Below are 26,416 nucleotides of genomic sequence, written 5' to 3' on the forward strand. Positions count from 1 at the left end.
CTTGACAATATCTACAGGCCTAAATGCACGGAATTGCTGCCATAGGATTGGCCGATTAGATATTTGCATTAACAAGCAGTTGAACACATGTTCCTAATAAAGTGGCCGGTGAGTGTACATGCACAGTACAGTAATAGCTGTGATGCTCTAAAGTGCCGTGTATGGGACAGCCATGCTAAAGAGTCTCACTACATTAAAAAAAGAACTGCCGCTCCATGAGTACATGGTGTGAAAAACTATTTGCCCCCTTCCTGCTTTCTTATTCTTTTGCATTCGTTTGTCACAAAAAATGTTTCTGATCATCAAACACATTTAACCATTAGTCAAATATAACACAAATAAACACAAAATGCAGTTTTTAAATGATGGTTTTTATTATTTAGGGAGAAAAAAAATCCAAACCTACATTGCCCTGTGTGAAAAAGTAATTGCCCCCTTGTTAAAAAATAACCTAACTGTGGTGTATCACACCTGAGTTCAATTTCTGTAACCACCCCCAGGCCTGATTACTGCCACACCTGTTTCAATCAAGAAATCACTTAAATAGGAGCTGCCTGACACAGAGAAGTAGACCAAAAGCACCTCAAAAGCTAGACATCATGCCAAGATCCAAAGAAATTCAGGAACAAATGAGAACAGAAGTAATTGAGATCTATCAGTCTGGTAAAGGTTATAAAGCCATTTCTAAAGCTTTGGGACTCCAGCGAACCACAGTGAGAGCCATTATCCACAAATGGCAAAAACATGGAACAGTGGTGAACCTTCCCAGGAGTGGCCGGCCGCCAAAATTACACCAAGAGCGCAGAGACGACTCATCCGAGAGGTCACAAAAGACCCCAGGACAACGTCTAAAGAACTGCAGGCCTCACTTGCCTCAATTAAGGTCAGTGTTCACGATTCCACCATAAGAAAGAGACTGGGCAAAAACGGCCTGCATGGCAGATTTCCAAGACGCAAACCACTGTTAAGCAAAAAGAACATTAGGGCTCGTCTCAATTTTGCTAAGAAACATCTCAATGATTGCCAAGACTTTTGGGAAAATACCTTGTGGACTGATGAGACAAAAGTTGAACTTTTGGAAGGCAAATGTCCCATTACATCTGGCGTAAAAGGAACACAGCATTTCAGAAAAAGAACATCATACCAACAGTAAAATATGGTGGTGGTAGTGTGATGGTCTGGGGTTGTTTTGCTGCTTCAGGACCTGGAAGGCTTGCTGTGATAGATGGAACCATGAATTCTACTACCAAAAAATCCTGAAGGAGAATGTCCGGCCATCTGTTCGTCAACTCAAGCTGAAGCGATCTTGGGTGCTGCAACAGGACAATGACCCAAAACACACCAGCAAATCCACCTCTGAATGGCTGAAGAAAAACAAAATGAAGACTTTGGAGTGGCCTAGTCAAAGTCCTGACCTGAATCCAATTGAGATGCTATGGCATGACCTTAAAAAGGCGGTTCATGCTAGAAAACCCTCAAATAAAGCTGAATTACAACAATTCTGCAAAGATGAGTGGGCCAAAATTCCTCCAGAGCGCTGTAAAAGACTCATTGCAAGTTATCGCAAACGCTTGATTGCAGTTATTGCTGCTAAGGGTGGCCCAACCAGTTATTAGGTTCAGGGGGCAATTACTTTTTCACACAGGGCCATGTGTAGGTTTGGATTTTTTTTTCTCCCTAAATAATAAAAACCATCATTTAAAAACTGAATTTTGTGTTTACTTGTGTTATATTTGACTAATGGTTAAATGTGTTTGATGATCAGAAACATTTTGTGTGACAAACATGCAAAAGAATAAGAAATCAGGAAGGGGGCAAATAGTTTTTCACACCACTGTATGTGGTTCCAGGGCAGAAACGGAGGGGGGGACAGAACCCTCCAGTTGATCCAATAAAGATATCTTTGCTTCTTTTTCACATAAAACTTGGACTGGTCAAAAAGATTCATGAAAGGAACGAACAAGCAAGGTGAAGGATTTAGATATTTGAGACAGACGTTACCATGAAAAACTGATGCCAAGGTCAAGGTGGGTTCTGTTGGTCTCCTCAGCAATGAAAAGTCATTTGAAGATCTGCTAGTAGGGCAAGAGAAAATTACATGGAAGACATCCAAGCCTGTTGCTGGCAAGTACAGAGCACCAAACTACAGCCAGCTGGTTCACAACAAGCTTCAACCATACAAAACTATGAAGAGCAGAAAGTCCTTGAAATAGAAGGTACCCTCGCTAGGATGAAGGGAATGCAGAGAGAATAGATGGGCGCGAGTGTAAATAAATAACAAAAAATGAAAATGAAAGTGCACAGAAAATGAATGAATGGAACACCACAGCAATGCTTCGAGAGCACACCAAATGGTCAAAGCTTGTGATGAATGAATTCCAGACGGGTGGAGGAGCAGCAACATCAACTGTCGTGTGCGATAGGAAACCGTTACTTGTGCATCCAACATGTCACCCCTCTGCCTCAGGGCTTTGATTCACACATTGAACCAAACATTTTTATTGCACAAGTAGAAGCGGCAAAATGACATTCCACCATTTTTTTTCTACTGCATATAACACCATTTACAGCAAGTTGAAGCACATTGCCAAAATGTACAGATTTACTGTTATTTTTTCCACCACCTATTAATAATTCCTTCAACCAATGATGCGTTCACAGAGTGGCATAATGGCAGTAGGTGGTGATGCACAAATCACCTACTTATCTATACATACTCACCCAATTAATTTAACCAATTTTGTTTTTTTTGACAATTCCCAAAGACGCGAACGCACCTGCAGACAAAGATATTTGTGTACTCTTGTAATGAATTCCAAATTGGATCAAGCTGCTCTACAGCAGAACAATCTGCTCAGGAATTCACTCAGAGTGCCACCATTTTCCAGCTCAGTTGTCTGTCCTCCCTAAAATAGCAGCAGCACAACTTGAATGTGGGACCTTTGGATCACACAACGCTTTCTGCCAGTGGAGCTAAAAGAGGAGAACTTCTGCCTGCAAGGACACCTCTTATACTGCAGCAGGCCAACAAACACTTGTGTGAAAGTAAATCCTAGAGCAGGAGGAGGATTGAAATCATTCCAATAGTTCCACCAAAACAGATTAAGAGGCAGATATTGGAAGTTTTGGAATAGCCAAGTCAAAGTCTGAAAGAAATGTGACAGCATGACCAGAAGTGAACTGATCAGACATGCCAGTCAACAAATCTGAAATACATCTGTGGCCTTGCATGGCTGCTAAAGACCGTGCTACCAATTACTGAATCAAAAAGTTCACATTCTTTTGCACTCTAAAAGACAACCAAAATACATATTTTTAGTAAATGTCTGTTATTTAGAGGTGTGAAATTCAGACCCTGGAGGACCACGGTTGCTGCAGGTTTTCATTTCAGCAGCTTTCTTAATAAGTTACCAAATACTACTTCTATGGACCAAACTTCCTTCACCCTAATTTTAATTAACTTGCCTTTTAACATTCAGCTCACTTGTTTTTCTTTAATAGCCAAGCAACAAGATGCAAAAAAAAAAGGCAACACTTACCGCTTAACCCACCATTTTCACTCCAATTAATTTCCAAACTAGAAGACAAATTCTGCTGTTAATAAAACATGTTACTTAATTCTATGACTTGTCTGCACACTTGTTCTGCCACGCTTGACATATTTAAATACAGGAACTGTGGATGTTTAAATCCTACATAATGAACAAATGAGTTCCAAGTAGATTGATCTGTTGATTCTGTTCAAATCTCGTATTCTTTGGTTTCTATCACGCAGTAAAGAAAACACAAAAAAACTGAAAGTATCTGAATCTTAAAAATAAAGCCAAAAATCCGTCTGTAGCTGAACAGTTTTACTAATGAAGAAAGCAGCTGGGCGGCCACTCTGGCCGTCCACAATCTGAGTTTGACACCCCTGGTTTATAATTTGTACACTGAAATAAGTGAAGATCTTGTTTGCCCAAAAGCAAAACCTGTCCTTCCATGCACTTTCTGTACGGCCTTTTCTACTTGAGGAAAGGCCGGCATGGACAGAGACTGGTCAGACACTTCTTTCCAGAATAGGGTGGGTTGAGCCATTGCTTATCTCAGTAACTTTAAACTAAAATAATCAGGAAACAGTCCTGGAAGGGACACAAAGTCATAGCAAGGGGTTTAAAAACAAAATAAATTGCCTAAATAAAAGTAATGTGAATATAAAAGTATCCCAATTAATTTTAAGAATTGTTTTTGTGTAAGATAAACCATCTAAGACATAAACAAAAATAAAAATAAACCCGCAATGGACCAGCACCCATTCCAGGGCTGGGTTTTGCCTTTGCATCAGAGCTTCTAAATGTTCTTGTTGACTGTAAAAATTAATTAAGCAAAGTCAGTAAAGTGATGGAATACAAAGAAGCAGCTCATACAGTTACAAACAGAACCTCGATGCAAATGTGCTGTTGTCAAGACCCTTATTACAGATGAATGTCTGAACGACCACTACACCCCTGTGCATCACACAGTCAAACTTATTTTTGATGTGTAAGCATTTTTTTGGCCTCCTCGTCAAATTTTATTACCTCATATTTCAAATTCACTCCTGATCTGCCTACAAAACACTGGAAGAGAGAAACAAGGGAAGAACATATTTCAGTTGTAAACAGCTTACCTTCAAGTGAGAGCAGAGGTGGCATAACTTCTTGTACTTCTTCAATAATGTGAGAGAAAAATACCTGCAGTTAATCTGTCCAGTAGCCCTTTTTATAAGGTCAGGACAGTGGGCCACTCTTGGACAGAGTGGTAGTCTCTCAGAGCATACTAGCAATCACAAAGAAGCTCCCAAACTTGCACTTAACCAAGCAGATAAGCTATTATGGGAGTCTTGTGGGTGTATGGAACTTTGCATATTGATCATAAATCTCACTGGCTGAAATAACACTTAAGGTGCCCAGAGAGACAAGCGATGGCCGTCCTTTCTATACCCAGCCAAAGTCTCTTACATTTAAGGCCCAAAACTCGATGGCAAAGATTTCCAATAAAAGCTCAAAAGAATGTTTAGCTTCTGAATCAAAACAAGGATTTTTTATTTATTCATCTGTTACACACTTAGGATTCCCACAAGTCCAAGTGGCTCTGCAATGAAATACAATGAGGGCGATTTTCTGAAAACCTCCCACAGCAATGACACCAGTGACAAGGAGGATGACAGCCAGGCTCCTTCATAAGTCTTACATACAGTTTGGCTAATGAATGTCCACCTCAGGTACTGTCCCATTTAAAGGTGCATGTAGTGGAGCAAAGGGCACCAAATGAGTTCAATGAAAAGGGCCCTTTCTGTGCCCTCCACATTTGCGTGACTGTTTTGTTGCTCGTCTTCTTCCAACTGGGAGAAAAACTAGCCATATTTGGCTGTCTAGGAGAAGAAAAATCTTGAATTCTGGAGGCATCTTCTGTACAACCAGTTAAGGTATCAGGCATGGCCTGAACACTCCTCAGTGTGTGTTGGCCAACCACAAACCAAGGAAGTGTGGTGGAGTCTGAAAGGACCTTCGTATCCTGTAAAAATTATAAAAGGGGACACAGGAGATAGGAAATGGGTTCAAGAGGGGAGAGAAAAATTAATTATTTACCAAAACAAGTCTGTGTGATAAAAAGCTTTGTACAAAAATGCACTTGATTTTGGAGTTCAACAACAATGGCAGTCGAGCAGACAGCTACACTTTATACTTTAAAAATGCTGTCCAATTAATAACAGTCAATAATGCAGGAAATAAAACTGTACAATAGACAATATGGTCACCAACAGAACAAGCCATGAGTCCACTTTAGAAAATGAATGGCAGGTAAATGCAATCAAAGATCTGGATGTTTGACAGCAAACTTCCTCCTAACATGCACCTTCTGAATTGCCATTACTACTATAGGAAAGTGAAGCCAGACATTAGCCAATCAAGGCAAAATTAGGCAACAGGAACCAATCCTGGATGGACAACTCAGAAGCTCTTTAACACAAAGTCCATCCATTAATTCATTTTGTGAACCCAGACTATCCAGAACAGGGATGGACAACCCATTGCTCATGTCAGCAACATTAAACTAAAGTCATCAGCAGCCAACCCTGGAAGTGACAGAAGTATACAGCAAGGTTAAATAAATTACCTAAATTAATGCAATGTTCATATAAAGTTGAAAAACACATCAGACAGATACATTTCTACATAGTGTGGGCTGAATGGAGCTCACCTTTAACTACTTTAAAACAAAATGATATGCAGAAAGAGAGAAAGCAACAGCCATTTAAGATGGCAATTCCCCTTGTGCTGCCTGTCTCTGCAATGGACATTGTATTTTATGATGCTGCTTTATAAATATTACTGTAGTAAAGCTGCTATTGTTGCTCATGCTTTGACCATCACCTCATGTTGTAAATCATTTCCTTATCCCTTTTGTCTAAGCTCTTGAAAATCAGTTTCAAGTCCATGTTATCTACCTAAGCTCCGCACCCACTGACCTGTACTGGCTCAACATGACGCCAATTACTGTTTTTAAAACATTTTAGCAATGCTCATTAGGCCTTACTGTAGATTTTCCATTTCTGAAATCATCACCAGAATGTCAGTAAGAGTAAATTACAACATCTCAGCTTTTAATTTTTTCACCCTTACTTCTTTCCAAGCATATTGAAAAAGATCTTATGAGCTGAACACATACAGGTGCGAACTGGACCCTCACAGTAAGTCAGTTAGTTAGTTGGGGCTCCTTCACAATTTTCATCCGACTATTAAATGGGCAATGCCAAAGCTCATGCTTCTTTCACAAGTAGGGGAGTGTGGTCATGGTTGGTCATGGGGTTGGGGGGAGGCATAGCGGTTGAAGCTTTTTGTTCTAACCCAGTTTCTTAATTAGAAGCCAGTGCCCACTACTAACTGACCATATTTGATTTTATGTGTTTATTTTTGTTATGCTTCCATGTCAAGTCATTCTTGTATGGCAGATTTTTCCATGTTAGCGATATCATCTAAAATGCGTTGGAGCCTGAAGCAAGTGATATACTTCTTAGACCTTCACTTGTTCTCTTCCATTTCTTTCTACATATTTAATTCAAATAGCTACCTCACATAAATACATGCTTGTGACAAAGTCTAATGGTGATTTGTCATTTCATTGATAATTGGCAGCTGATTAATAAAATAAGAAGTGATTAAAAACAGAGAAAGAAAATTAGGGGTAGAGAATCAAACAGGGAGTTAACTAAAATGAAGCATAAAAACGTCCTTGAGCAGCAGGCTTTTAAGAAATTGAGTTTGGAGTAAAAACTGCAGTCCTCTTGAACCATACTTAAGGAACCATGTTTGACGTAGTAAGTAAAATTCGAACTATATCAAAACACAGAGTTTGAGAGTACAATTTGAGTGCACAGCATGAATCTAGTAAACTGATTTTGTTGTGTTCTTCTAATAATACAGCCCCAATTCCAAAAAAGTTGGGCCACAGTGAACGATGTGGATGGAAACAATGCAATGATTTACAAATCTCATAACCCCATATTTTATTTAAAATGGAACATAGAATGCTACATTTTCTCAGTTGAAACATTTGATATGATTTCTAAGGTAAGAATAAGGTCATTTTGAATTTGATGGTAGCAACACGTCTCAAAGTTGGGACAGAGCTATGTTTACCACTGTGAAGCATCCTCTTGTCTTTTAACAGTCCGTAAACATCTGGGAACTGAGACCAGTTGCTGGACTTTAGGGAGAGGATTGCTGTCCTATTCTTGTCTGATACAGTATTATAGCTGCTCAACAGTCCTGGGTCGTCTTTGCTGCATATTTTGCCCAGAGGGGACTGGGCGGTCTCATGGTCTGGAATCCCTGCAAAATTTTTTTTTTTCTGTCCTCCCTCCTTCTGGCCATCGGACCTTACTATTATACTATGTTAATTAATGTTGACTCATTTTTCTTACTGTGTCTTTTATTTTTCTATTTTTCATTATGTAAAGCACTCTGAGCTACATTTTTTGTACGAAAATGTGCTATATAAATAAATGTTGTTGTTGTTGTGACACTCTGGTTTGCTCAATTGACCTAATGAATATGGCATGACTTTGAGATGGTGGTACTTTATATCATAAATGCCACTATAAATCTTAAAACCGGCCTGTATCTGCCAGCACTCACCTACTATGAACAACACTGTTGTTTTTGCTTTTAATTGAAGCGTTTCTACCACTCTTGTCAGCATGATTCTGGTTTAAAGGAGGAGGAGGAGGTGCCAAAATGTTGCTTCAACTCTGATGAATGTTAGCACTAAATGAAAATAATTTGTGGATGAAGTCAATGACATCTCTCCTGCTTCCTGTTAAACACCAAATTACTGAACTGTCTCTTTGTTCAGTTATCATACTGCACAGAAGGAGAGGCAAGAAACACATGCCATTAGTAAATTCCTACCTTAGACTCGGAGTATCAAGCCTTTAATAAGCAGGACTAGAACCACAGTTTGGCATCAGTCAGATTACAAGTGGCTAAGAAATGAAAAACACAAACCAATACATCAACGGCTAATGTAATTTGGTTTAAACTTTACAAAGTTGTTCTAACTGGATGCATGCATGTTATATGCCCATTAGAGCTTTGCACCGGTCTGTTTTTTTCCATTTATTTATTTATTTATTTTTAAATCACAGTCCCACAGATACTGATTTACAGATACATTTAAAATATGTTAAGAAATATTGCAACATAAGGCATGTGCTTTTGACATAAACACACTTTTGACTGAATGATGTCTGAAAGAGGTCATTTAGCTTCAGACACCAAGTTTCATTTTTGTTGATTTGCAATATGCACTCCATGCAGTAATGCCATGTTCATAATGAATCATAGGCATTATATCACAGAGTCTCTTATACAATAACATGTATATTTTGGAGTTGCTGAAAATTAAATGTGAAAAAATAAAATGTACCTCAGGATATGTTGGTGTACTTCACACTGTTCATACACAGACATCAAATCTGACATGTTTTTCAGTAGTGTTGACAATGTATTCAGCAAGCCAGTAGCATCTATAAAATCATAGCTTAAAGCTAGCAGGGAGACAGCTTGCTTCTCTCTGAAAACCAATTTGGTTTGGACAGGGAGGATTAAACGCAGTTCAAATACTTCACCTCCTTGCCTTCTGAATCAAAAACCAATGACCACACACTCCACAAACTAGACTTCCCTGTCTTTTTCAATACGCAATGCTGCTTGGTGTTCATTGCCCTGTGTGTTCCATTTAGAAAACAGGCTTTAAACAGCTGGCACTAGGAAATACAAAAATGACAGCATAATAATTGGATTTCAAATATGTAAACAATACATTTTATAACTGGGTGTGTTCACATTAAAAGCAATAACATTTTTATTGGAATTTTATTGCACAAGATAGGCAACATGTAGACCCACATTTTTAAAAGCTGGTAACCAATTCTTACTCAGATAATCATGAAAATGTCCATACCAGTCTTGATGCACACTTCTATATCTTCATTTTAAGCATACTACATGACATTAGGGTAGGTATTATGATTTATATTACTACAAATTAAAAATTACCAACAATCACACCACCACCACCTCTTACAAAAGCTACTGTACAGCTTGAAAGTATGGACTTGTACTTCTTGAGCTTTCAGGAGTCCGAGTTTCGGAAGCTTTCTCCGAATGACACCAAAACCCAAAATATGCAATATGCAAATAAACAGAAGTTCAATTATAATATATAAACATTTAGTGAACCGTGATTTCACCACTCAGAAGACTGTTTTATTAATTATTACTACTACTTATTATCTGGCAGACGCCTTTATCCAAGACAACAAACAACATCTTTTCATTTGGCTTTCCTTTTGGAGCACAAGCAGGTGAAGTGACTCATGGTCACACAGCATCAGTTTCAGGATTTAAACCCACAACCTCAGGGTTTCAAGTCCAAAGTCTTAACCACCATACCACACTTGGTTCATTATTTACTGAACTTTTTTGTATAAAATATAAATGAAGAAAACGTGGTAAAACAAAACAGTGCAAGAGCAATTGGAGAAAAAAAGAGGGTTAACAGTACTGTGCAATTTATATAGCACCACATTATGCACAATCCCTGCTGTCCATATGTCAGTATTAACTGCTACAAATGACCATTCAGCTCAGCATACAATTTGGATGGCTCTAGTTCAGGAGGAAACGTATTCATAACCTCTTACAAAGCAGCGGGAATGTCCTCATGGGGCACAAAACTAAATGGTAACATGTTAACATGCAGGTGAACCTTTGTGGCATTTCTGTAAGCATCAGCTAAATTAAACTTCCATCAGCTACACACATTTGTCACCACGTGTGTTTTTCTTGCACACATTTGACACTGCATCCTTTTGTTCTGCTTGCTTTTCTCCGTGCACTATTATTAGCCACATTTGGATTTGCTCATACTATAAAAAACAACCATTACACTTTGACTTAAAGCACAGAATGCTAGTGACCATTGCATTCTACAACACTGCCTTGAGAACTTCATGTTGGACCCTCAGATATTGCACTTTCTGGCATTTAATTCATATTTAACAAAGCATTTTCAACACATATGAAAATCTAAGGACAGCAGGCTATACACTTTGCTTTACTTTGGGCCTATTGTAACTATTCACTATGAATATGGCAATATCTGCAGAGCAATTAGGCTAAAGTTGGCAAACATAGGAGGAAAAAAAGAGAATTCCACAAAAATAAACCTATGTAGTCCATAGCCGTTTAAAAACCATAAGCTCAGGCTCTCCTTGGAAATTCTGGTATACAGAACAGTATAATGCTGAGGATTTTAAGTGATATAATCTAAGATCTGTTCCAAGGTAACAAAATGGTTGCAAAATCAAGTGCCTTCAAAGGGACACAGAGAAAGTAAAATGGGAAAGGTCCAGTAATGTCAACGGTTTTATGATTTGCAAATTGTTAAACTATTTACATATCTACTGCCATCTACTTTTCCCTCTCCCTACCATTTAGTACTGTCTCTATGTCTGTAAAATTTTGTAAAACACTTATATACAAGTCTGCAATCCTGGTGTTATCTTTGACAGTAACCTCCCTTTTGAGAAACAAGTTAATTCTGTAGTCAAGAGTTGCTTTTTCCAGCTTTGTCTATTAGGTAAGATCAAGCCTTTTTTTTTTATCTTCTAGGGATCTTGAGAAAGCTACTCATGCTTTTATCTTTTCTCGCCTTGATTACTGCAACTTGCTGCATTCTGGGATTAACAAATCCCTGATACGCAGGTTACAGTTGGTCCAGATTGCTGCCGCTCGCTTTCTGGTTGGGGCAAGAAAGTCTGATTCTGTTTCTCCAATATTAGCTTCTTTACACAGGCTGCCTGTCAGTTTTCGAATTGATTTTAAAATCTTGTTTTTAAGTCTTTACATGGGCTTGCTTCTGCCTATTTATCCGAATTGTGTTTTTTACACCAGCCATCTAGAGTGCTTAGATCTTCTGGTCAGTTGTCTCTTGTTGTCCCTCGTACCAAGTGTAAAACTAAGGGGGACAGGGCTTTTGCAGCTGCTGCTCCTCGCCTGTGGAACTCTTTACCTCATCACATAAACGAGTCGTCTACAACTGAACGGTTCAAAACAAGATTAAAGACTCATTTCACTTGCATTCCATGACCTTCAGTAATATTGATGGTTTCCTCATTGTGATTATGTAACATTACTTCTATGTATTATTTATTTTATGTTCATTTATATTTTATTTCTTTGTATGCTATTTATGTTAATTGTATGTTTTTTCTTTTATTATATTATTGTAAAGCCACAGCATTCCTATGTTGTTTTAAATGTGCTATATAAATAAATTTGACATTGACATATATTGGCTTTTATTTTCTGCTACTTATTTAATGTATTTATGTATACATCATCTTATTGTCTGTACATACTTTTAAGTCAACCCCCCCATCCACCGTCTCACAAGAATTTCACTATGCTTTTGCACTGTCTGTGACAATGAAGATCTTTAATCCAACAAGGAAATAAGAACAGCCTTATGACTGGCTTTAATGGAGAGCATGTTAAAGTAAAATAATGTGCCAAAGCCTTGATTTAGACTTGAATGGGCATCTCTAATAGTGACAGGGAAATCGTACCAGAATTTTTAAGGTGTTCCTTCTACAGTGATTTCATGTATCCCTGGATGAATACAAACTACTGTGCATGCATCTTGTCATCTTACTGAATATTCTGGAGTATAGGCTTTAACATATTCTTTAAAAGTAAAAAGAACTACGTACTTTTCATCTTTTCATATAAAATAGAAGCTGAAACAGTCAGTTTGGACATTTAGTTAACAGAACTGAATTCTACTCAAACTTAGTTGTATTTATCATTTAAATGTTATTTTCTTCTTTGGAGGCACTCTTTACAGGAGTTAAAAACCTTTTGAGTTTATAGCATGTTTAAGATATACTATGCTGTAATTTATTATCATTTGTCAAAGAAATAATGCATTTATCATGCTATCCCTCAGTAAAGCAAGCATGCAAACATAACATTTATTCATTCATTTTCCACTGCTTATCAAAAGAACGGATCACAGGAGCAAAAATCTTAGCAGCGAGGCCCATACATCACTTTCTCCAGCCACTTGCCAACTTATACTGTGGGATCCCAAGGCATTCCCAAATGATCTGGGAAATGCAGTGCTCTCAGTGTGCCCTGGTCTCCCAGCTGGTTGTGCACAAAAACCTCCACAGGGAGACATCCATATTAGATGCACAAATCACATCAGTTGGTTCTTCGCTATGTAGAGGGTAAATGGCTCTACTCTGAGCCTCACCCTCTCTCTATGGGTGAGCCCTGAGGCATTGTGGAGAAAGCTCTCTTCAGCTGGTTGTACCTTCGGCTTCTTCCTTTCAGTCATTACCCAAAGCTCATGACTGTAGGTGAGAGTAGGGACAAATTGACTGGTATACTGAGAGTTTTACCTTCTAGCTCAGCTCATTCTTCACCAATGCTTATCGGTATAGCAACCACATAACCGACAATCTCATTATCCCTTTCCCCTCACTTATGAACACCACCCTGAGATACTTAAACACTATTACTCAAGGCAGTAACTCACCTCCTCCTCATAGAGGACAGTCCACCTTTTTCCTACTGAGGATCATGGCCTCAGACTTGGAGATGCTGATCATCATTTCTGCCACTTCACACTCAATCATAAACCATCTTAATGCATACTGGAGTTCACGGCCTACAATAAGGCTGACAGGAGCATGTTGTCTGCAAAAAGCAGTGACACAACAACTAGACAAACAGCCTCCCCTGGCTGTGCCTGGATATTCTGTTCATGAAAATCACAAACAAGTCAGAAGAGAAAGCTCAGCCCTGGTGGAGTCCCAAACCCACTAAGAACGATGCTGATATGCACCCACCCGATTATGTGGACACAGGTATCACTAGGATTATACAAGGAGTAAAACAGCCATAGAATGAAACATTAGCCATGCAGTACGTAATTTAATTTCACACACTACAATGACTGCATAAACTGGCCAATACAATAAACATTATGCAGTCCTTCAGTACCAATTTAGATGTTACTATCAGTCAATTCTGGTCCAGAAGTATAGCAAAAGCTTGCATGTGACATACCATCTTGCTAGGAAGCATAAAAGTTGCGTCCAAAATGTGTAGATTTTATTTAATATTGATCTCTAATTTAATATGTACTGTACTACATCCTGATATTTTCTGTTGAAAACAGAGATGGCTTTTCATCTGGATATAGAAACCTTTCAGGCAATTATTTCAAAGAATGTTTGCAGAGTGAAAAAGCAAGTATAGCCATTTAACTGTAGTTATTAGCTCTCTACAACAGCTCACTTTTGAATCCAATAAGACAACTGTAGCATGTATAGCAGATGGTGCACTGACTGACCTCACCTTGAAGACCCATATCTTCAGCATATCAAACCTTAACCATGAATAGCTCTAACCACAGCACCACTAACAAAAAAGGTATTATTGGACATATTCGCCTATACTAAAACTGTTAAAGTAATTATGTTCTCCTTTTATTAATTGTTTCCAATTCTGTATATTTACTAAATATCCAGATATGGCACTTGGTGCCAACAGCTACATAGAACATTACTTATTATGGCAATTGAGACAGAATAGGGCTGGATGAGAAGCTTTTGAATCTTTAATACTGTAGATACATCTGAACTCCATGTGATTATGCTTTACTTGCGTAAACCTTAGCACGCACTATGCAGTACTGGTACTGTAGATGCATGGAAGCACTTGGGCAAATGATCAGCTGAAGCACAGAAGATGCAAAGGACTATGGGTACCCCAAATATTTTCATTCCCTGTGCTGCCAAATGGCTGTATCTTCTATTAGCTTTATTTCCACTACATTGCTAAATCAGACTTTTAAATTCCAACCTTGGTGGCAGTCAGCACAAATAAAATAGATTTTTATTATTGTATATTTAAACAGTTATGCTTACACATACAACACATGGCCAGAAGTATGTGGACAATTCTCCAAATCAGCTGCACCCATTGTTAACAGGTGCAAAAAAAATCAGGCACAAGGCCATGCAATCTCCATTGTTAAATAATAGTCCAAGTTCAAAGTGTCATTGTGTAACACAACAAAATAATTTTGTGACAGCCCGAAGGTGCATTTTAAAGAAAAGTCAAATAATTCCAACTGTGTCATATACAGTGTTAAGTGATCAAGTAACCAGAGCAACTTATTATTGCTCAAAGTACAGCAGCATAAATTGTTATTGCACCTGTTAATGAATAGTACATTACATATTATATATTGTATTACATTAGTATATTATATACTGTATATCAATAGAGCTTATAGCTGTAAAATGGGTTGTACTGAAGAGCTCAATGACTTTAAATATGGCAATGTCATACGATGCCACCTTTTCCACAAGTTAGTATATGAATCCTCTGTGCTGCTAAATTTGCCCAGATCAACTGTAAGAATCAAGGAGCAACAACAGTTTAGTCACAAAGTAGTAGACCACACAAACTCATGTAATGGGGTCACCAATTGCTGAAGAGCAGACAGCGTAAAAAGTGGCTCTGTTATTTCCAAACTTACACTGGAAGCAACATCAGCACAGGAAATGGGTTTGAATGGCCGATTAGTTGCACACAAGCCTAAAATCAGTATGCACAATGCCAAGAGGCACCTGGAGTGGTGCAAGGATCACCACCACTGGATGGACTGTGGAGGAGTACAAATGTGCTCTCTGGAGTGAATCACATCTCTATTTGGCAGTCTGATGAACAAATTTAGGTTTGATGGGTGCCAGGAGAATGTCACCTTACAGGTAACTTGGGCCCACTGTAAAGTTTGGTGGAGGAGGGATAATGGTCTGGGGTTGCTTTTCAGGGTTTGTGCTAGACCCCTTAGCTACAGTGCAGGATACAGTTAAGGCTGCATCATACAAAAAGATTGTAACAATTGTAGGCTTCTAACCTTTGTATCAACAGTTTGGCGAATATCCTTTTTTTGTTCCAGAATGACTGTGTCCCTGTGCACAAAGCCAGGTCCATAAATACATGGAGGAACTGAAGTGACCTGCACAGAGCCCTGACCTGAACACTATTGAACACCTGAGGGATGAACTGCAACAATGACTGCGAGCAAGATCTTTTCATCCAACCTTAATACTGTACTTCACAAATGCTCTTTTGGATAAATGGGCACAAATTCCCACAGACAAACTCCAAAATCTTGTGGAAAACATTTGCAGCAGAGTGGAGGCTGCTGTAGCCAAAAAGGGGGTGCCAACTCCATATTAATTAGGAATTTGGAATGGAATGTCCAACAAGCTCATATAGGTGTGATGATCAGATATCCAGAAACCTCTGGACATCTGGACACAGTTTAACTAAATATCACTGTATTTTTTTTTTTTTTTTGTTAACTTATTAACTGAATCCATGCCTCACAATATCGACATTACAAACCAAGAGCAGGTTGCAGAATGATCAAGTGCTGTGGGGAAAAAAAAAAAAAAAAAAGATACCCAAACCAATAAGCTGAATACTTATATTTATCAAAAAAAGTTTACTAGGTATGGAATTGTTTCAGTTGTCTTTACCTGGTAATATATTTAGCTTCTGTAGATACTCCATCTTTTAAAAGAATTGTCCCTCCCTGGTATGCTTTGTCTTCTACTACGATGACACAACCTATTGAGCTAAAGTGTAATGAAAACATCACCGAAGGCTAACAAACACGTCAGAAAGGAAACTGACTTTTTAAGCTGGAAGTTCACAATGGCTGCATGTCAGTATCAACTCAGGAGAAGTTTGAAAATGTAAGAATCATTCATTTAATACTAGCTGTCCCCCACAGCTCCGCCTGCGTAGTAGTGAAACAGGAAAAACTTTTTAAAATCAATAAACAATCAGGTATCACTAGCTAAGCAAAGGCAAGGTACGCTCCAAAACGTGGCCAGAGGTAGACCGATTCAAACGGAGGCTGGCATGGTGAGTGAGTAGGGCCCTCGGCCCGCAGCCTTTGTCTCATATTACTGTCAATGAATCACTCCTGCAAGGAAATTGTTATAGTCAGCATGGTGAGAGAAGCTGCAAAATCAACCTGAATGCTCAAGCAAATCATAGAAAAAAAACAAGTAGTTCTCTCATGAAAAGCAGACAGACATACACACAGACAGACGTACGTTGAATTGTATGTATATACGGATTTAAAGGACTTGCTAAAAACACAAGATGAAGTGTCATACACGGTTGTAAACAGAATATATCTTCTTTTGGCTGCTCCCATTAGGGGTTGCCACAGCGGATCATCTTCTTCCATATCTTTGTCCTCTGCCTCTTGTTCTGTTCTCCTTCTTCAGCCAACAGAAGCCCAATTTCTGCCAGCACCCTATTGGCTAACAGTGCTGGTGGCGGTCATTGTTAACCCAGGGCTCGACCGATCCGGTATGGAAATTTGTATTGTTGGTCGCACATTGATTTGGCAAAATTTTACACTGGATGCCCTTCCTGACGTAACCCTACCCATTTATCTGGGCTTGGGACCGGCGCGAAGATACACACTGGTTTGCGCATCCCAGAATATATAATTAAATGATGCAGAGTCTAAGAACTTTGGAAATTTGTACTAGCAAATCCTATTTACATTAGAAACTAAACTGTTTTCATGAACCAATTAATCTTCCTTATTTAGTAACTAAAAACAATTTTGGGATTTAAAGCTGTCCTAATGGTGTTCATTAAAGTCTGACACTTTCAATGACAGTGACTGCCATCATTCTTCATTATCATAGTTGGTGGTTTACAAAATTCATTATCAAATTGAAAAAACGGTCAGATAAAACAAGTCACTAGATTAATGGAAAGCAAAACAAAAATAAAAGGACAGACTTGTCTCAATTAAAAATAACCACTTTCCACATGCAATTATGATGTTATGAACAGCTGGAACACAGCAATTAACTCTTACCATCTACCCTGCGACAGTAATACCAGATAATCCAGTAATGTTTAATATCCAATCAGGCTGTGCAAGAAACAGCAAAATCCTGACAGGTCTCCTCCTGGGAAAACACCACAAAATGCACAGATTACCACTCCATTGCAGCTCACACAACCTTTAAAAACAAACTTAAGATTCTGAACTGCACCTTCTTTACAGTTCAGACAAAGATTTCTAAACTAAATGTCAATTTAAATTAGTTTCAAAATAGTAATACAATTTGATGATGTTTGTTAATGTGTGTGAGAATGCATTTGTTTCCTTAGCTTGTGGCAAGATATCAGATCCTACTTTCAGTTTATGGTGGTACAATGTGATCTACAAAAAGTTCTTAAAACAAAACAGTTGACTTTTCAGTACTCTCTTTTATGTATTGGAGTTGGGATATTGCTTGACAGTACTAACAACAGAACAGCAACATTTCTCACACAAACCTAAAAATCAGGACTAATGTAGTTGTACTGGCAAATAACATTAGAGGAGATCAGTGTATATGATACATTTAAAGTAGGTATGTCATGCCTTGAGGAACAAAAGGGAAATAGAAGATGAGTTTAAATTATGACACATCTGGATAAACACATGGGTGCACGTTACCATAATACAAAAGCATCACGCAAGGCTAATTAAGTTGTCTTATTTAACATGCAAAAACTTCAAACGTTAAAGCCAGAATGATCCATCATATAACTAATGGCTCATCATTTATCAGAGGAGTATGTGACCAACTACAGAAAAGCCAAACTGCTCTAATCTCCATCATCAAGACATAAAATAGGCAAACCCAGGAATTCAACTACAGATTAGCTGCTACATTTATCAGATAATGAGGTGTAAAAGCATCCATTTCTAAAAAAAGCCATTTTAAAAAACACAATTCTGTTTGGCACAATTTCCATTTACAGCTTTTCCTAGGGAGGTGAGGCTGGAGAATTTAATCTTGGTGATCAGGAGAGTGCATTGAGAGGAGAAAAAAAAAGACCTTACAATACGAACACTATTTGAAAACCAACAGTGCCCTTATACTGTCAGACACAAACAATGCATACATTACTCTTAAAGCCTTCACTACAGGACAGAACTTGGTCAATCTCATCTAAGGGCTCACCGGAAAAAAAATAATGCATCTTATAATAAAATACATCTGTTCCTATAGACAGTAGGTGGCAGTATTATCACACAGCACCAGATTCAGTTTTTGTAGCAAAGCTAAAACAGTATAAGCACATAAAGCACATTGACTGTGGACAGGATTAATCTATATAGTAAATTAAACAAAAATATTTAACTGGGTAAAGGGTTACTTAACAAAATGGGAAAAAACAAAAACCACAAAAACTTTTTGAATTACAGGATTTTTTTTAATTAGCGGCATCCTTGCTTTTTCATGTGCTAAGCTTTTTGCCCAAACAAGACTGCCTTCCGTCATCCCTTGATGGCACTGTATGCCCTGTAACTTACGCCATTCTGTCCACACAGACCACAAAAGCCAGGAACACTGGGAGCCTTATAATGAACACATTTTTCTAGTATTAGAACTGGAAAACTATCCACAGAGCTAAGGTCATACAACAGTACACGTAAATCAAGGAGCCCAGTTTAAACAACAGATCCAAATATTCAATTTGCAAGAAGAAAGTACTCTGGCCAGGATTATAAAAAAAAAAAAAAAAGCCACAAAAAAAAAAAACCTTACATTTTTATGCACTAGTTATATAATTATAGTTTCATAAACTAGAAATTAAATAGCTAGCGGAAAATTACACCTTTAATTTAATAACTCTACTTTGGTAGGGTTTCATTCATGACAAAATTGTTAGTTTCCTACTGGAAGAGATATGAAATCTACTGTAAATAAGGAATTATTATATGGACATGATTAACTTCCATGGATTATTGCAGGGAGAGAATTCCTCCATAACAAACCTCCAAAAAGAACTTCTACAGGCTTGTGTCCAACTGATGTGTACAAAAGAAGGTAGAATTGAGAATGCACATGAAATTCTCTATTTAGAATACTGACTACAGGCTATTTAGCATTATATCTTATACAAACATACATCAACATAAAAAATAAACTAAAAAAAAAAAAACACATCCTCAGGAGTTTAAAAGGGTTTTATTTCAATAAGAAAATCATAAATACCTTTAACAAAATATGTATCAAATGTAATGTTAAACCAAAAAAGAAACTATATTCAAAGTATCTCACAAAAAAGCAGCATAATTTTGTTTTCTGAATAATAGATACACAAAAAACACATCATCATACACGTAAACATAATTACACAGACACTTTAGGGGAATATAACTACGAAAACTGTCAAATTTCAAGATTTTGTAAGTGTCGTTTCCTAATAGTTTGACTGTTATTCTGCATCAACAATGAACATATTTTACTAAGTGTCAAAAATGAGGAGAAATTTGCTTGCTCAAGATTTTGTAAGTGTCGTTTCCTAATAGTTTGACTGTTATCATTCTGCATCAACAATGAACATATTTTACTAAGTGTCAAAAATGAGGAGAAATTTGCTTGCTTAGTATCTCAGACAAATAATGTTGCCTTTCTGTTCATGTACATATGAATTTTTGCCTAATCAATGTCCGGTGAGGAGATCCAAATGAAAATAGTTGGAATAGATATTGCAGTTTTACTTCAAGTATAAAAACATTTAATAAAATTAACTGCATTTTCTGCTATGTGTTAAGGGTTAGTGGGATTTGACAAATAATCAAGACTGCAAACTGTTTTCAATCACCAAAAAGCCTAGTTCAGAAATGTTTTTAATGATCACAATAATTAAAAGCCTATTGTGGCATAGTGCAACTTTTATGGCATTATTGCTTCGTGTATTCCTGATTTGTGCATACAGTGTATTCTGATTACCTATATTAGACCCAATAAATATGTCAAATAATGCTCTTTCAAAAAGGAGAATGGACTGCTTCAATAAAAAATAGTGCAAGAAACAAATGGCAGATGTCAAACAGTCGTTGTACTATAATGTATATTCTAAAAAATCATTTAAGAAGTGCCACATTTCAGAGGAAGACTTTGTGCATACACACTTATTTTATACACATTCACCTCACTGTGGCAGATATTAAAGGATGATCGATATCTTAAAGTGTACATATTTAGCATCACAGAAAATAAACCAAATTAAATTGATTCTACCAAGACATTCTATAAAATACACATCTTTCATTTTATTTACAGTATGTAATTATAAGTGGTATTTGTAATGTATAAATTATAATACGTAATAATGTGGAGGGGACACACAATCACCATCCATCTTCCTAACCCGCTTGTGAATGCTGTACGGTGTAAAGGGGTCTGGACGTTAAAATGATGATTATACGAAGTAAACAAGAAAACAAAGACTAAGTGGCCACTTCAAGTTGAGGAGGTGATGTTCTTTATTTCAATACTACAAAAATAACACAAACATGCTAGGGTCCTGGTAAGATATATAAAAGCTTTTCGAACAACATACTGTTGGTATTTACTTATTTAGGTTTCCAGTGGCACCACATCAATTTCCATGGACCTAAGAAACAGAGGCACTTTACAATCCCATTTTGTCAACTAGCAGGTGAAAGAATTAGCAAATAACTGTATGTGGAGAGGATGAAGACAGGATTAAGTAATATCACAAATTAAAAAGGTGAATTTAAAGGCACAAAAGCATATGGAAAGCGATATTAAATTTACCTCAAAGTAAAAAATTTTGCTTCTTATTTTTATCATACATAGAAGTACGGATTTCAGAAACCCTAAAATATTTTCCATAGCTGGCATTTAACAGGACCTTGAATAGATGAAGATAAAGAATTGAGCATAAAAAAAATCCAGAAAAATAAATTACTGCTGCAGAGTGCTTCTCCAAGTACTGGCCTTTTTGTACTGTAATTGCACCAAAAATAGTGAAGGGAAAACAGGGAACACCTTTTCATCTGTTTAAATTTAGTACCAAGTAATTTTAATTAGTTTTAAAAAGTCAATTTTCTTATTTTTTTTTATCTTTTGAAACCCATATCCCATTTCAAGTAAATATGCTTTAGACAAATGTTCAAGTATTCAGTGTACACTTGCAATCAAGTTTACATAGCTGGAAGAGTAACTGCCACTACTTAAATGTAATGCATAAAACACTGATGTCAAAAACCTTTTTACAGGGCTATACAAAATTACTTATGCCCAATCATGATAAGAGTTATGTTCAAGCTTTAGGGATACTAAAGAGGTCTTAGAAAAATACTTTTAAAAACCAGCTTGAGGATACAAAAAGTTAATTATCATAGAAATTTAACTTGATGTAATAGGTTTACTACAGATAATGCAAAATGTTAATGATCGAAAGAATATATGCTCCACAACACAGAGGAGAGCAAAACTTTCAACTCGCAAGTATATTGTCAAATGTGATACACTTTTGAACTACACAGACATTTTCTAATTTTGTAGTTTTTCCTTCCTCATAATCTGGAAAGAACAGGTAAGTTTCTTGGGAGAAGCACAGTACTTCTTTTTTTTTATATAAACAACTTTTGAAACTGGTAAAAAATTATACATATGAGAAAATTAATCAATATAACTCCAGAGGATGCCATATATTAGTGAATATTAATGTCATTAACATTTACAGAAATGTAAAAATAATTTTGCTCTTCTCCTTCTCTCTCAACAGAAGTAAACACAAAGAATGAAAGAGGGCAGGGAGTCAATGAGAAGGTGAAGGCCTGGTGGAGCTCAGAACTGGATTATCTCACACCACCATTAGAACATGCCTCCTACCATATTAGGATCATTTTTCGTCACCATGGAAGGAACCTCTGCTTGAGAAGCTAGTGTTTCCACCTCGACAAAACCTCTTCTGTCAATTAAGCTGCAAAGACGCATAAAAGAAAAAACAAAATTACTCACTTATCTAGTTAACTTAAGCAACAGAACATTCTCAAACCCTCTTTATCCAATTAAGACTGTGGCACACCAGCAACGAAAGCAAAGCAAAAAATAACCCTGGATAAAGCACCAGTCCACCACAGAGCAGACTCAAACACACACAACCACATATTCACACAAGGGACAATTTAAAATCTCCAATTAACTTAACCTATAGATATTTGAGAATAAGGAAGAAAAATTGAAATTTCTAGAAAGAAAATGGTTTTACTCAATTCAATTTGACATGCACAAAGTTTTACCTGGGTGTCATGGTAGCACAGTGGTAGTGTAGCTACCTTGCATTAAGGAAACAAGGGATCGCGATCCAGGTACTCCCTGCATTGGAGTTGGCATGTTCACCCTGTAACTGCATGGGTGATGTCCCTCCTACTGTCCAAAGACAAAGACACACGGGCTAGGTGAACTGGCAACATTAATTAGCCAAGTTGTTTGGGGTGTGTTTATCCTGCAATGGACTGGTGCCCTTTCCAGAGTTTGTTCCTGCCTTGCACCATATGTAAGGTGGGATAAGCTCCAGCCCCATCAATGACCATGGTCTGGATTAACTAGGTTTGAAAATGAAATGACAGGACTACTTTCCCTATGTATACCTAAAAATCAGAAACACTGGTAGATGTCTGATATGAGACCATACATGCACAATGTAAAACCTAAACTTCACAAACCATAGTCAAGTAATCCAGACCTTTAAGCTGGTTTAAAATGGTAGAAGATGTAGCATGCAGCACCCATAATCAATAATGAGTAGATCATCAAGTTTTATGCTTTAATTGCATATGCAAATATATATCTTGCTATATTTTACATAGTGTTAAATTATAGTTACAGATACATAAAATATTTAGCTTTTCCTGAGAATAGAGACTATCCGCTACATCTTTTGAAAATTATAAATTCAGACAAAATTTGGGAAAAAAATGCACATTTAGGCCTAGAAATTGTCAGAATTTGATTAGAGTAGGAGAAAAAAAAGCTCATTATAAACCTGCATTATTTCTTGGGTAGATATTGTAAATAAGAGATGAATATCATAATGAAAAAGAGCAGCAAGTATATGGACAAAACAAATCATCTAGGCACAGCTGAAGAGCCAAGAAAACTCAATGAGACGTCCTGTCATACTTTAGCACTATGATGTGTTACCTTCAGAGCTGTTTTGTGATTTAAAATCAGCATTAAAAGCTAAGTGCTTCTTTACTCTAATGTTTGGTCCGTTAACACCCGTTTTGAACTGAGCAAGTGTTTATTTTTTAGCTAGTGTTACACTTGAGATAAAAGAATTTAATTACTGGGGAATGTGGGCCCCTGCAGAAAACAGAGGATATCATGAAATCTAGAGCTAGCAGCTGACAGAAACCCTATGCTTCAAGACATTTATGGAAACACTTCACCAAGTCACATGAATTATCTGAAATGAGTGTCTAATGATGCATACAGTGTATAATCCAATATCTTATAAGAATTTTGAATGATGTTCATCTGTATTAATCTAAAATTCCACATTACTCATCTATTTGAATGAATTCAAATTAGATTTTAATATAAACATGACAGAGTAAAGCCACAAGTACATAGTTTATAACAAGAAAGAGGTAAAAGGAAGAAAAAGAAACACATTTTAGTCCATTAATTGTACCTTGATCCAGAGCTCATCTCTGTAGCACTGGATAAAAGTCAAGACATAAAACTTTAATCGAAGACTTTGATTTTTCACAGGTAACCCACAAATGTGACAGGTTCGACACTCCACCCTCTCTTTCTGGCTACTTTTAAAAATTGCTTACAATTTTCATGGATAGAACCTTTGGAATAATGGTTAGTGCTGCTGCTTTACAGTTCCAAGAAACCAGGTCTGAACCCTGGCCCATTAACTGTGCAGTATGTATGAAAATTTCAGATTCTGCTTTTGTCTCTGTGGACTTTTCTATGGGCATTTAGTTACCCTTCCACAGCCTCAAACCCCACACGTTACTCAGACTGCAAACTATAAATTAGGACATGATAGTGAAATATGGACGTGTTCCCTATAATACACTAGTATTTTATCCAGAGTTGATTTATTCTTTGTTCTCTATGCTGCCTGGAATGGACCTAGATACATGAACTCTGAAAAAATGGAAAAGGACAATTTTCACTGCCGACTTCTACACTTTTGTTGTCATAGTATTTACAGCAGTTTATACTAGGCAAAGTCATAGTGGCTACAGAGCTGGACTGTAAATGATATCATTAGCAGCTTGGTCAGGATGGCAGGGAATGGTGGAACGAAGTGCCTTATTCTGTCAATGTTCTTACTGTAGAAGTATGTAAAATAATTATAATTGTACAGCGTAGAATAATGGTTTATAAAAATGCAAACTGGCTTAATATCCAGTAAACACTAAAAAGAGAGAAAAAAATACTTTAACTGTACAATTGTATTTAATTAACAGCAGTCTTATTGTGTGAATTATTATTTTGTGCTCTTCCTTATTTCTAACTGCGGCCAGGATAGGCACTATTGCTCCACTTCTGTGAACTGGATAAGCTGGTTAGTGAAACAATTCATAGAATTTAACCAATGATCCACTCTTCTTCAATTTAAAAGCTACGCTCACATTTAGCATTGTATTGCAAACCTCCCCTTCCATTTTGGAACTGCATTTTCACACAAATTGAAACAAGTGAAATACCAAAAAATAAGCACAAAGCAAAAACTGTATTAACACAAACAAATGAGTCAGACACATAAGGGATAAAGTCCAGCCTGTATAAAGGCAGTAGAGAAAAGAAAAAATAATTCCCAAAATTTGAATATTACCTTGGTGGCATTGGGCCACAAAGCACTGCACAGCAGTTTGTAATAATACTATTGTAACTATAGGGATTACCAGATTCCTCCACTCCACGCTTAGTTGACCACGAGCCCTTAATCTAGGATTTAATAAAGAGAAATACATTCAGAATCTAACCGAATTCAAAGTAAAATCTACAAAATGCAAGTCTTCCACATATTGTAAACTCAGTGGAAACTGTAAAGTACGAAAAATAAATAAAGCAAAAATCAACAGTAAATTCTTTACTTAAGAACAATACAGATCCAACATCGTATTTCTTGATAAAGAAATATGTTAAAAGTAGCAGTTCAAATTTACAACTTAAACATTTGCTCATATAACTTCAGGCTATTTCAGACAACAATTTACAATGTCCTTAGCAAAAGTACTGGAAGTATTCAAATATACTTACATCTTCGTTAGTGGTCAAATTAGATGCAACCAGATAAGTGTGAAACCCTGAGAGGCCTAAAATAGACCAAACTGAGAAAAAGCAAATGACTAGCTCCACAACAGTAGAACAAGTTAAGGAAGAATTCTGTTTTCAGAACATAGCAAATATCATTTAGAATTTACTGCAAATATTTAATGGCTTTAAAAGCAAAACAGTTCTCAAGATATATTAACTTAATTATACGTAGCTCCAATTTTCACCTTTCAAATCTGGGCCAGGCATGAATAAAATATTCATAGTGACTCACTTGGGTTTGTAAACTAAGATTTTGCATTGCCTCGTTAAAAGTTTCACTTTAACCCAAATCAGTCATCAATCCAGCAAATTAAGAGTATTATCCTATGCAGCAGGAAAATGTTGTAAAATAAATATGTATTAAATAAGTTTGTATTTAGAAATATACAATTTATTCTTCTGTGATCAAAATGCGATTTCAATTAGTGATTTCCAGAATAGTTTACAAACATTAAATGTGTCAAAACTTAGTATCATTAGGTGTCTAAAGAAAAGTTGGGCAGGGTAAAAATCACAATTGATCAAAAACTGAAAAATGTTATTTGCTGTATGCGCCATGACCTTGAGATTGGTTTTGGTGAACTCGGAAAAATAGAGGGTTGGATT

General features: G+C 36.9%; 1 protein-coding gene across 2 annotated transcripts in view; it reads right to left on the reverse strand.

Moving 5' to 3' along the window:
- Window positions 1-5,046: 5,046 nt before the first annotated feature.
- The window catches only part of zdhhc18a (zinc finger DHHC-type palmitoyltransferase 18a), a 35,483-nt gene continuing 14,113 nt past the window's right edge, over window positions 5,047-26,416 (reverse strand). Inside the window, exons 6-10 of one of the 2 annotated variants that reach the window (XR_005631191.1) lie at window positions 25,754-25,856; window positions 25,326-25,438; window positions 22,355-22,445; window positions 17,521-17,614; window positions 5,448-5,535 (exon numbers count right to left, since the gene is read on the reverse strand). Coding sequence is in view for 1 of the 2 variants with exons in the window: in XM_039740812.1 (XP_039596746.1) it covers window positions 5,239-5,535; window positions 22,355-22,445; window positions 25,326-25,438; window positions 25,754-25,856 (604 nt within the window). In the remaining variant the exon portion in view is untranslated. Of the gene's footprint in view, window positions 5,536-17,520; window positions 17,615-22,354; window positions 22,446-25,325; window positions 25,439-25,753; window positions 25,857-26,416 lie in introns of both variants that reach the window. The other variant, XM_039740812.1, reaches the window with a different exon arrangement.

This window comes from Polypterus senegalus, chromosome 17, assembly GCF_016835505.1.
Source record: "Polypterus senegalus isolate Bchr_013 chromosome 17, ASM1683550v1, whole genome shotgun sequence".
In the NCBI taxonomy this organism is placed as follows: domain Eukaryota; kingdom Metazoa; phylum Chordata; class Cladistia; order Polypteriformes; family Polypteridae; genus Polypterus; species Polypterus senegalus.